At 44.5% G+C, this 13,490-nt stretch overlaps 1 protein-coding gene across 1 annotated transcript in view; it reads left to right on the top strand.

The window, feature by feature from the left end:
- The window catches only part of PACS2 (phosphofurin acidic cluster sorting protein 2), a 106,854-nt gene that overhangs the window by 65,530 nt on the left and 27,834 nt on the right, over positions 1-13,490 (top strand). The window contains 2 exon segments of the mRNA XM_065410184.1: positions 234-342; positions 10,848-10,890. Coding sequence (XP_065266256.1) covers positions 234-342; positions 10,848-10,890 — 152 coding nt within the window.

The raw sequence follows: 13,490 nt of genomic DNA on the forward strand, positions 1-13,490 counted from the left end.
TTTCTTGCTGTCTGCTCTGGTTGGCACCTTGTTTTGAAATATGTCTTTTTCTAAATTTGAGTCCCTCTTTTCATTACCCAATTCTTGACCAAGTGACTGACAGTGTCCCCTATTTTTCTTTCTTGCTCTGGTTGATATTGCATCATTTAAATTGCTGGTGACATTTTGCAGTTTCCATTAGTGAAGAATAGTCCTTACTCTGCTCCTGTCTCTTCTTTTTCATTCTGTTGCAGTTCAGGAAATACCAGATATTGTCTCCAGAATAACCCAGTATATAGCCGGGGCAAACTGTGCACACCAGTTGCCTATTGCAGAAGCAATGTTGACATACAAACAGAAAAGGTACGTTATTTCAGTAATGGTTTCCAAAATATCAGGAAATCCACGGAGGATGGGGGAAACACCATTTCATTCTCTTGTTACACACAGATATAGCTGGCCACCTCAAAACTTCTGAGAAACAACCTGTAAGAGTTGCACATTCAAATCAAGAACTCTTTCAAGGAACAGTACCTGGCACTGAGAGTGTCGTCAGCTAGATTGCAGATGACAAATCTAGAACAACCAGAAATGTGCCTTACTTTCTTCAGCACAGTTGATATATCTGAAGAGCAAAGCAGCCTGGGAGGAACCTATACACCTGTTTGGTCTCTGGATGCAAAGGAATTCAGATATCTGGCTTTGCTTACAGTGCCAGTGTCTGCATGTTTTGTGAGGGGGAGCTCTCAGACCTCAGAGCATGAACTCTGCCTAGCCCTCCGCCAAGGTGTCTCCAAGGGGTCCTGGCCTCTGCCTCCCTCAGAATTGGTGCAAAAGCCTGGGTAGAGAATACTGCCTCAGCTCCTGTCTAACAGTTGGGGGAAGGAGCTGCTCCTCTCCTTGGCAGCTACAGCATTACAGGGGTCCCACTCAGGATGGCTGGAGCTCACCAGGGTTTACTTCAGCCTTGGCATGGATACGTGGCTTGTGAGATGTGGGTTGAGAGGAGAGTACAGGAGTCAGCAAACAGGATAGGGGCAAAGGGGGAGCGGGGCAGAAGCGGCTGTGCCCACGTATGGCAGTGATGATGGGGGACCTATGGGAGTAAGGCGCAATGTGGTGGCATAGGAGTTTTCCGATTAGTGACAAAAATCGGAAATATAGTGTATATGCCACATGGGTGAAGTAAAGCTGAGTTTAATGATACTTCCTAAATTGGTGCAGAACTTGTGACTTTAATGGTACAGTGCTGTAGTTCCTTTGCATTCAATTTTTATAGGAGTAGAAGCTAAATTTACAAGCAGTAATTACTCGTTACTTTTCTTTCCTCTTTGAAAGTTGGCAGCATATTTGTTTGCAATCCTCTAGTTGCTCCCCATTTCTTTCTGAAAGTAACTGAAGTGGTTCATTGAAATCCTTAGTTCACTCCCATAGCCCCCACAATTAGATATCTCTGGACCTGCCGATTAGTAAATATTTGAATACTCTAATCTGCTTTTCTCATTAGCTATATTTTAATGTCCCCCTTACTTCCTGCCCAAACTTTCTTCTGTAATATTAACCTAATAACAACACTTTAGCCATTTGGTTGCTTAACCATTGTAGTATCATGATTGATTGTCTCACTCCTGATTTATGAATGAAACTGCATTCTCTCCACAAATAGCAGGGAAAAATTCTAAATCGTTTTACTACAGCATTAACTTGTTCTAATATTGCTGCCTTTGTCTTTCCTGCATGCTTTAACTGTTGTATTCTTGTTCGGTTCCCCCTTGACTTCTCCATTTCTAGTTCCTGTTTATAATGAGCATGCCCATTTAACCAGTTTACCCACTTTGACTTTCTGCCATGCCCAGATTGGTTGATCTAAGAATCAAGTTTGCAAGTGGTACTTTGTTGAAAACATTCTGACATCTAGCTAGACATCACATGTGTTTCCCTTGTCAACAGCCTGTGTAACCTCCTTACTCGGAGGATAATTCCATCTGAGATCAGCTATTCAGATTTCTTTAAAGCGTGCTGGTTTCTATTTACACCCATGTCTGTCCACCCCATTCCATCAAGCTATCTTTTACGATAGATTCCAGCAGTTCACGTGAGCCTGTAATAGATCATAGTTACCTGACTCCATCTTTTCCCTTTTTAAAGATAGGCTTGGCATCACACCTTTCAGGTCCTCTTGTTGCACTGTGCCTGAAGCCATGCAGAGATTGCTTGGTCTGTCTGGGGCTACTTTGAAGTGAAATAATGAATTTTATTTGGCTCCTCAACCATTGCCACAGGCCCTCACTCCCTGGTATCTTTACTTCCTGGCTAAAATGTGAGGTTGTTAGAGTTTCTAGAATCTATTTATGGGTCTGTTCAAACAACTTCTGCTTTCAGACAAGTACCACATAGGAAATTAGAGAGGTTAGAGATGCAATTTATCGCATGGAGTGATGGGAAATTATCTCCTAGCTCTAGTTTCCTTCAGAAATGGTGCTCACTGATGGCAGTGACTTGAGGGAATTATTTCTTAAAGTAACATACAAGTAGGACTCTGTTAGCACTATCTAAAGGAATGTGTTGCTTTCTATCATAAGTATAATAACGTGTTCATTTTTTCTTTTGGTTGCTTTCTGAAAAGGAAAAAAAGCTTTCATTTTGATTTTACCATAAGGTATCCTTCTTTAGGTTCCCTTCCCCATTCTGTACCTTCTATACTTTTCCTGGGCTGGTCTTTTATGCCTTGTTTAACAGCTCCTGCAGGTCTGGGATGCTTAACTTGTGCTTCAAATTAAATTATGTTTGTTCCTTTTCAAACTCCTGCCTCTGGTGGCAGAATGCACTGTTCCAAGGACCACAGAGCCAATTGTTTGGGGAGCCAAAATGCAGGTTTCACAGGAAATAAATTTAAGAATAGAAATGTTATCCAGAAAATAAAGAGTTTGGCCAATGTCACTTGAGGGCATGAGAATGTGAAAGTGAAGCTAGCCAGTCTGGTTCCTACTCTCAAAACTGAGTTAATCAAATGTTGTTAATAGGTAACGTATGTAAAAGTGATTTAGAATTATGAAGTATTTTGGTTTTAATATGTCAGTACAGGTAAGGTTCTTATAAATGTGGCTTTTATGTTGATCATGTGCCTTTTATCTTCTAGGTAACACTTCAGTCACAGCTATTATGGGGTTTACGGTAGTGTATGAAGGATCCACACTAAACCAAGGTTTTAAGTGTCACCGTTAGTGTAATTTTAAAGAATGTTCTTTGCTCCCAACAATGGCACCAAGTGTACTGCTAAGTGTACGTCTATACTAGGATAAAAGCTCTGTGACACAGCCGTGACTGACCCAGGCCAGCTGACGGGCTGCAGAGCTAAAAGTTGCTGAGCCTGAGCTCCGGGACCATCCACTATTGCAGCGTCCCAGGGCTCAGATTCCAGCCTGAGCCTGGATGTCTGCCAAGCAATTATTTAGCCCGCCAGCCCAAGTCTGCAGATCTGGGCCAGCCACAGGTTTTTTTTATCCCTGGGTAGACATACCCTTAGACTGCAGGTTTTGGAACCTCTTCAGCTGGAGTAGAACTGTGTGGGTCTTTCAAGATTACAGGCCAGCGGTTCCCTTCCCCATAACAAGTTGAAAGAAGAGAAATGTAGCTCCTGGAATGGCAGACTCCATAAATTCAGACTAGCTTTTGCATATTCTTCAATCTAAGACAAGGTGGTGGGGAGGGCAAATGAGAATGTAGCAAGAGTAGCAGGAGGCATTCGGTTCTCTAACCCTAGTTGGTGTTTGTGGTCTGACAGACACTGCATTCTGCCCCAGTTCTGAGCTGTCCAGTGACCTCTGTTCAGTGTTCCAGTCACAAGGCCTTGTAGAGCTCTCCATCTCCCTACTGAGCCGAGGGAAACAACTTCTTCGAAGCTACTCGTCCTTTGTGAGGGTCTGTGCTGAAGGCAGCAGCTCTATTCTATAAGCTCACAGAAAATTGCTTTTTAGAAACACTTTACAAATCTTCCCAGCATCCTGGCACTTGCTCTGTTAAACAAGCTCTAGTGATTTGAGAACACCAAAATCAGAGAGAGAAACCAGTCTCCAGAACCTAACCATATGTAATGAGCTGCTTTATAACTTGTTTTCTGCCAGTTGATCCTAACTTAATTGACTTCTGCTCTCCTTCCCACCCAACCCCCGCCCCCGCCACTTGTTTTGTTTGTCATGGCAAGACTGAAGCATGTACTGCCTGTGATAGACTGCATATTGTCTGAAAGCTTTGCCCCATTTCTGTGGAGCATCCGCTGACCTTCCCAAAATACAGAGACTGGGGGAGAGGAAGGGGTTTAGGGAGAAAATGATTTGCTGTATTTTGTCTCTTCTGGGTGATGTACTCTCTGTGGTGTGTGTGTGTGTGGTGGTGGGGGGGGGGAGGAGGAGGAGGAGGAGGAGGAGGAGAAATGATTTAGTTATGGAATAGCTGAAGACTGCTGCAGTCCAGGTGAGATTAAATGGTATCAATGGGAAGAGTCATTTACTTACCATGTAGTTAGTGATCTTTAACCTAATGCTGATGACCAGGCCTCATACAGACTACTACACCCAAAATGTGGGTCGAGGGAGCTACACTGCTCAGGGCTGTGAAAAGTTTCACTTTCTATAATGTAGCTAGGTCACCCAAACCCCACTAGAAGAACTATTCCATCAGCCTAGCTACTGCCTCGTGAGGGGATGGATTTACATCAGTGATGGAAAAACCATTCTAGGGCTGTAGTAAGTGTCTATATGACCAGCACTACTGGTGCATAGCTGTGTTGCTGTAGCACCTTCAGGTTTAGACATACTCTGTTCTCTAGAAGGAAACACTCTGTTGTACAGTACTTACGAATTTTTGTAGGCTTTAGTCCTCATAGTTGGAATAATTTGTCTGCCAGTGGTAACTCACAATAGTTGTTTAGCAAGGTCATTGACCATTCACTGGCAGTAGACAACGAAGTCAGTGTTACCCATGGTAATTCCAAGTCCACTACGGTTTGCCTCTTGGGGCTTCTGGATCTCATTTGCATGAATCTAGGCTGCAGCTTGGCTTTGGAAATGAAAGCACTGCTCACTTGTATTGGGGAGTCTGTCATTTACCGCCTCTTTAAAAATGTAGAGTACGTTTGTGATCTGTAAATAAATTCTCTCCTGCTGCCATATTGCAAACTGAATGGCCCCAGTTGTCATCCCATGTATTAAAAAAAGCAGACTGAGTAGAAGGGTGAGCAGAGAATGTGCCAGAAGAGTAGCACAATCTGCACCATCCCCTCCCACTCCCAAGCCATGCTCTTCCTGGCATGTTGGTAGTTGCTTGGGGTGTGGTAGCAGTCCTTCCCCATGTCTGAGAAAGGGAGGTGTTTTGAAATACTGTGAAGTCAGCTCCCTGGACAGGAAGAAGTGGAAGTGACACTAATACGGGCCTGCTGCTTTTGATGAGGTCCCCCTTACTGGTCACCAGAGAGCTGATTGGCTACAGGCCAGTAGGTCAATGCAGGGTATTGCTGACCCTGGTCAGAGAAGGTTGTGGAATATAGGACCGCTGTGGCATAGAAAGCTGCCCCCTGTTCAGTAGGTGTTAGCGACACCAGCAGCATTGTACCAGTGCCAGGCCTATCCACTGGAGGTGGCACTACTGACCTGGCCGCTGCAAGGCAAGACCCCATGCCCTTGCTGCACGATGGTAGTTAATGCTGCCAGAGCACCTCACGTGCCAGTGAGCACTGAGCAGCACAGGATGTCTGAAAGACATTTCCCCTCGCTGGGGGGACACTTCCCCAGGGCCTGGCACCCAGCACGGTCTCTTCCAAAGCGCAGGCTCTGAAGCTGCCAAATTGTACGCTGGAATCTAGGTGCAACTGGGGGGAGCCTGCAGTGGCAGCTTTGTTCCTCCTTCCCCCCGAACCATGCCTCTTTTTGGCTCAGCCATGCCCGCCTGTTACGGTTGGCATTGGTGAGAACTTGATGGAAACCTGCACTTGATGGAAACATGACAGCATTTCCGGCACTCTGAGGGAATAGACTCATAGACTTTAAGGTCAGAAGGGACCGTTCTGATCTTCTAGTCTGACCTCCTGAAAAACGCAGGCCACAGAATCTCACCCACCCACTCCTGTAACAAACCCCTGACCTATGTCTGAGCTATTGAAGTCCTCAAACCATGGTTTGAAGACTTCAAGGTGCAGAGAATCCTCCAGCAAGTGACCCGTGCGCCACGCTGCAGAGGAAGGCGAAACCCCCCCAGGGCCTCTGCAAATCTGCCCTGGAGGAAAATTCCTTCCCGACCCCAAATATGGCGATCAGCTAAACCCTGAGCATGTGGGCAAGACTCACCAGCCAGACATCCAGGAAAGAATTCTCTGTAGTAACTCAGATCCCACCCTATGTAGGGGGAGGGATAGCTCAGTGGTTTGAGCATTGGCCTGCTAAACCCAGGGTTGTGAGTTCAATCCTTGAGGGGGCCACTTAAGGATTTGGGGCAAAATCAATACTTGGTCCTGCTAGTGAAGGCAGGGGGCTGGACTTGATGACCTTTCAAGGTCCCTTCCAGTTCTAGGAGATAGGATATCTCCATTTATTATTATTATTATTATAGTGTCCCATCACAGGCCGTTGGGCATATTTACGGCTAATAGCCAAAGACCAATTAATTGCCAAAATTAGGCTATCCCATCATACCATCCCCTCCATAAACTTATCAAGCTTAGTCTTGAAGCCAGATATGTCTTTTGCCTCCACTGCTCTCCTTGGAAGGCTATTCCAGAACTTCACTCCTCTGATGGTTGGAAACCTTCATCTAATTTCAAGTCTAAACTTCCTGATGGCTAGTTTATATCTATTTGTTCTTGTGTCCAAATTGGTACTGAGCTTAAATAATTCCTCTCCCTCCCTGGTACTTATCCCTCTGATATATTTATAGAGAGCAATCATATCTCCCCATAGCCTTCTTTTGGTTAGGCTAAACAAGCCAAGCTCTTTGAGTCTCCTTTCATAAGACAGGTTTTCCATTCCTCGGATCATCTTAGTATATCCTAGAATAATTTGACCTTTCCGAACTGTGCAGCAGGGGGTAAATGGGGCTGAAATGTGATGTTTTACTACATTCTATTGTATTCTCGTGATCGCCAATAGCTGCATTCCAGGAAAAGATGCTGGTTTTGCAAGGGCTTATGGTCACTCTAATAAGAATTTTACGTCTTTCGGGAGACCAAGAACACTCAAATGCAGTGTGCTACTGTGGCACAGATGCAGCCTATAGCATGGTCTGAAGTTGCGGAGAGAGACTGAAATGCTTCCCACCCACAGGGAGAAATCGAATTTGGAAGTGAATCTTCCAAAGCATCAAAATGACTTTTGGCCATTTCATCCATTTATTCACAATGCAAATTGATGAAATCAAAACCAGTATTTTTGTGACTGTCAGCTGCAGTGACTTAGCAGCAAGCACTGATGCCCTCATCCCTAAGGATGAGAATTCTGGGGTGTGGAGTGACTGCCCTGCATGATGATGATGCTGGCACTTGGCCTACAACCAGTGTAATGGGCCACAAGGACATCACCTCCAGGGACAGAATTGCCACCCCTTTCTCCTGCTGCCTATATGGGGGCATGGCTGGAACTGAGAGCCTGGTTTTGGACCTCCGACTGTAAAGTCAAGCCCGCTCCGATACATTCAGTGTCACACTCTGTATTAAAGTTACACTTATAGTGTATAAAGAGTTAATAAGTGTTTTAATACAAGGCTAACAATTGACTAACCAGCCTTAAGTACTTTTCTGGCATCTATCACTGTAATAGGTTAGTGCCTCACAATCTTAGTGCTTTTAACCTTCCCATCCCTGTGACTAGAAAAGTGCTGTTATCCCCCTCTGCAGGTCAACCGGTTACTTAAACACCTTCTGCTGATCTGATTGCCCTCTGTAGCATATTCCTCATGTCTGTAACAGTCTGAGAACACCTGTTAATTGTTTATCCACCCTTTATAAATGGAAGCTTAATATAAAGTGACCACGTTTTGCAAGATCAGGGCAGCTGTTCAATTTTTTCACTCTCATATTTAAAATCCCTGTAGTTCTAGGTTACCCTTCTTGACTGTTACTATTTCATCAAAACCTTTTCTAGTGCAGACTAGGCCTTCGTTGGGCTTGTTTAGTCAGGCGAAGCAGCCCTGATCCCCTGTTCTTTCATTTTCTTTTGGACAGAGGCTGGCTTGTAAGGCTTATTCCCCACTGATTGTTCGGAGAAGGGAGGGAGACCAGCAGCCCCCAATTCCAGCTCCTGCCAGTCTGATCCAACCTCAAGAACCAGAAGTTAAATACAAGAAAAGTGTCAGACGAAGGCGCCTGGGACTATGGTTTTCAAAGCCACTTTTAAAAAAAAATAAAAAATCACACCATAGAATTGCTTGTTCCAATATCGAATCCGGTATGCATTGTGGCGAGTACTTCAGTACTTCCTAGCAGTCCTGATTACTGGTACATTACAAGGTTGGGCATTCAGTCATCTCTTAGCTAACTGCTAAGGCTTTCTGTGGCACTCATTGTTTCTGAGCGCCACTTATACATATGTCAGTCCATCCATCCTGCTGGTGTTTCTCTATTAAAATAATTAATAGACATAAAAATAAGCAAACTTCTATACTGCCCAAAAGAACAATATTTAAAGAAGAGCGCCTTCTTCCAAACTAAGTGATTTTGGGTTAATGCTTCTAGCTGAAATCTGTTCAGTTGTCATTTTAAGAACCATTAACCAACTGTCAAGCAGTAGTTAAGAAAAGAACCATTACTTGCCATTTAAAATGGGCAAACTACTATTTCACCAATGTCTCAGCTTTCCCTGGAAGGATTCTGCTCTGGTACTCCGCATTTGTCCTCAGCAGAACTGAACAAGTGTTCTGGTGCAACAGCGTTTGGTTTGGGCTTTTTAGTGCTTAAAGAGAACTTGAATAGCAGCAAGATTAAGAAGCATGATACTCTGGTACTTTCATCATTCCACTGAGTGGCCAGCAGTGTGAGGCTGCCAGATGAGGACAGCTCTTATCTACTGTAGCTGAGGAAGGAAAGGACTGAGATTCCATTGCTGTTTTATCCCAACAGCTCTACAACTTCCATTGTCCATTTGAGATTTCTCAGGGACATGGATCAATAGCACTTCCCAGTTTCTCTGCTGTGTACTCTAGGAGGATTTGTTCAGGGACGTTTCTAGAGGTTACATGGCAAGGGCTGGCACTGGAGTTAAAAGGGTGTGATGGAAAGCCTAGATAAAGGACACAGGGATATGTATAATTAGTTCTTGCTCAGCGTGGATGAAGCATGAAGAAAACGGCTGGGTCGGGAAGTGAGCGGAGCCTTGGTTCCACCCCAACACTCCTACCAGCTGAGCCAGTGCAAGGGTAAGTTGCACCGTAAGAAGGGCGATGGTAAAACACCCCCTGCCCCTGAAGCAGGGAGGGAGCTGTGCCTAAGTCACACATCCCTCAGCTGCATGCCACCCCTTACACAGGGCTGGGAGGAAGCTGTCTAGCCAGTCCGACTTGTGCAGTTGTCAGCATTTTTCATGTTTCCACGCCTTTTCAGAGGATCTGCTGCAGAGAGCACCACAGGGTGGCTTGTTTCTTTTGATGGACTCCACGTCTTGAGTGTCTGAGCTGCGCTCTGCAGTAGTCCAGGCTACAGCAAACGCCTTTCTTGCCGGAGTGCAAAGCTCCCGGCATTCAAAAATCGTGAGATTTAAAACTCTCCCACCTGCTTTCTTCGACTTCAAATTCAGCCTCAGATGTGCGCGCACACATTTCAGGCCTCTCCACTGGCCCTCTCCTGACCTCTGTCATTCTGTCCCCATCCCTGCACTTCTCGTAGTGTCCCTCCATGGTGCCCTAGAGGTTTTTTTCCCACCAAGCATCATAGTTACTTTCCCTTCCTCCTCTCCTACCCATCATTTCTCTCTCTTGTCTCCCTGCCTCCCAAGTGTGCCTCCTGCTCCCCCTCCTTCCTCTGTACCACCACAGCTCCACAGATCTCTTCTCTCCCCTCCTCCAAGTTTCGAATGCTGGGCAGGGCTGATATGCCACCTCCTTCAAAGTGTAAGTCATGTCATCACTGCACTTGGGACTGTACGTGAGACATCTCATCTGTGTCCCTTTACACTGTCTGGGGGAGCCATCTGCCTCTCCTCCCAGCCCTTCTGAAGTCACTATTTCCAGTTCACTACCTAAATATCAGTGATCTCCCAAGAGCACTCTGTTCCCACTGTGGGCCTGGGCTTTGTTTGCGCTGTCTGTCTCACTCAGGGTGTAAGCTCCTTGTGGCAGGGTTACCTGTTCTTGTGCATGTGTGTGTCTGGTGCCACACAAGTAAGGTGTCATGGCTTGTTAACCCATGGCAGGCTAACTGCTTTAGTGATTCTGGGATTTGCAAGGTATGCCACTCGACTGCAAAGTGGGACTCGTGAAGGCAATGTGTTCCGAGAGCTTCAGTTATTAGTAAGTAACCTGCAGGTCTCTGTATTGCTGGTGATGTATGTTGTGGCACGGGTTCATTTCTTTGCAGTAGGAGGTCATGTGTATCAGCGTAGCTACTGCCATGTCATTAAAGCATGTTTCTCTCTCTACAAAAACCAGCGAGGGAATGAGAGGGGGGGAAACTTCCCATTTTATTTTAAGAAGATTCCTGAGGCGGTACAATACTCCCCAGCCAGTGTGGGCTTTCAGAATATTGTCAGAGGGATGCTGAGAGAAGAAATAGAATTGGCGCTTGCACATTTTCAGTTCCTGCTGCATGCTTGATTGAAACAGTAACGTGAATTTTTTGTCTCAGCATTGAAAGAACTCCTTATTAATCACTCTCTCCTCGTTGCTTCTAGCCCTGATGAAGAATCGTCCCAGAAGTTCATTCCCTTTGTTGGGGTGAGTATTTGCTTTGATGTGCAGGTTAAAGTTTGGTGAATTTCATAAAACAAGGTTGATTATTAACAATCTCACTTGGATCCATAAATTCTAAGGCCCAAAAGGGATGATTAGATCATCCAGTCTGACATTCTATGGCATAACACAGGCCATAGATTTTCACGTAGTTACCCTTGTCCTGAGTCCAGTGCTTGTCTTTGACTAGAGCAAATCTTCCAGAAATGCATCCACTATTGAGCTGAAGACTTCAAGAGATGAAGAATCTATCACCTATCAGCCCATCTCCTCTTTAAAAAGTGAAACTTACCAGTAAAGCCCTTCCTGAAATTGAGCTGAGGATTTACCTGGAAAACTGTTCAAGTTGAGAAAAGTCTTACTCTTTTCTCTCTGCAACCAACTCTTGGCACTTCATATTACACATTTGTGTACCACTTTACCTGTAGCTGCACAGAATTGTGTGTACCTAGTGCGTGGTAAATAGAATCATAGGACTGGAAGGGATCTCGAGTGGTCATCTAGTCCAGTCTCCTGCACTCATGGCAGCACGAAGTATTATCTAGAGTTTAGACCATTCCTGACAGGTAAATAAATGCCCCAAAATGAGAAGTGTTATGCAAAGCAAATCTAATGCTCAGAAAAGCAAGTCTTTATTTAAATAAACTTTTAAGTATAAAATTGAATCACTTTTTAAAGCCAGGACACACATAGTTAACAGCCTCAAATGTTACCCTGCCAGCATAATATTGCATATAAAGGAATGCATATTACATCACTGTAACTTTAACTCTGATTCAAATTTTTTTTTACCAATAATCTCAAAATGAAAACATGTCCTTTTTGAAAAAGAAACCTACAAATTATATAGCTGCATTTTTTAAGGCTCTTTAAAAGGGAGTGGAGGGTGGATTAGCCCATCCCCTCATTATTTTGTTCGCCCATTAGACCTAATTTCCAAGACATCAATTTTGGTCCATTGATTTCCAGTCCCACACTTGTTTAAGTTATGCCTGGTACAATCCTGGAGTTATATCAGCATTCCTTTTTAGCTGTCCCCTTTTGCACCTTTTCCCACCAGCACTTGTTGCAGATTATTGTGACCCTTCATGAATTTTCATTCACTTTCCACAGTTGAGCTCACAGTTAGGTTAAATGTGTAGGCCTGGTTATCAGAACAGACCACACTGAAAACACGCCCATTGGGGTGGCAATTCCCACATAGAATTTCTTTTGAGGCTCTGTTGAATCTTTTTAAAATCCATTTAATATGTTGAACTAATAGGACTAGTTGTTGAGTGGTACTAGGCCAAACACTTTAAAGAGGCCCAAGTATATTATCGCAATGCAGGTACCCTTATCAACCAAACTTACAACCTCATCCAAAAATTCAAGTTTGACAAAGAGCTATTTTCCTTTAACTCAAGCTGGTTTTGGAATACTTTGTATGAAATCTGCTAACCTTCCAGTTTTCTCAGTACTAGTGTTTTAATGTTCAAAACATGTGACTGAGAGCTAGGTGACTGTGGCCCAACATCCAGCCTATATCTAAATCTTGCATTTCTTTCTGCATAACATCTCTAAGATCCAGCCTTGCCCCTCCTATCCATCCACACAGCTAAAGTTCTTCTCCAGGCTCTCATCTCGTGTTTTGATTACTGCAACATCCTTCTCTCTGGCCTTGGCAAGCTTGCATTTGTCCTGCTGTTACCCATTCAGAATATTGCTGCAAAGATTATTTCCTAGCTCATCACTAATCATGTCACCCCCCTCTCTTTTTAATCCTTGCCCTGGCTCCCCCTTCTCTATCATGTCAAACACAAGCTTCCCTTCTCCACTTTCTAGGCCCTGCAGTCAATCCCCAGCCTATCAGCTCTCGTTTGCTATCGAGCTGTCAGTGCTCTTCTATTGGCCCGTGATACCAACCTCCAGTGCCCACTTGTTAGATGTTCCCACTGGCACCTTTGTACTTTCTCCCATGCTGCCCCTCGCGCCTGGGAAGAGCTCTCCCATGAACATCCGAAACCCTACCTCCTTCTCCAAATTCGACTCCCTCGTCAGAACTCTCCTTGGTCCTGAGGCCCACAAAGAACTTGACAGCCACTAAGTGGTTGGTGTGCAGAAACCATTGCCTATTATGCTGACCAATATTGTCTCATTGTTTACTTGTACTACACTGTCTGCCTAAACTGATGTTATCTCTGGTCTTGCACTTAGATCATCAGCTCCTTTGGGTAGGAGGTGCCATCTTTTTGTTCTGTATGTACAGCACCTAGCACAATGGGGTCCTGGTCCATGATCCAGGCTCCTGGGTGCTATGGCTAAATTCTTAGTGAATGAGTCGCTATTCCCCTTACCCCTGCCATTGTAGGCATGCTGAGAGAAATAGAAACTTTTGTGTTGCCTGCCCTTCTGGTGCTCTGATTCTCTTGCTGATGTGTTTCATAGCAATCGAGCAAACTTGCCTTTCTTGGGTTTACTTTTTTCTTGGTTAGGTTATTCAATCCTCTAACGTTTAAGGTTATAAAATTAAAAGGATTTATACCTGAAAGGTTGATCTGTTGATTTCTCTTCAGCCACTAGATGTCTCTAGTGGTTTTTGTTGT

This window comes from Emys orbicularis, chromosome 8 (assembly GCF_028017835.1).
Source record: "Emys orbicularis isolate rEmyOrb1 chromosome 8, rEmyOrb1.hap1, whole genome shotgun sequence".
Classification (NCBI taxonomy): domain Eukaryota; kingdom Metazoa; phylum Chordata; order Testudines; family Emydidae; genus Emys; species Emys orbicularis.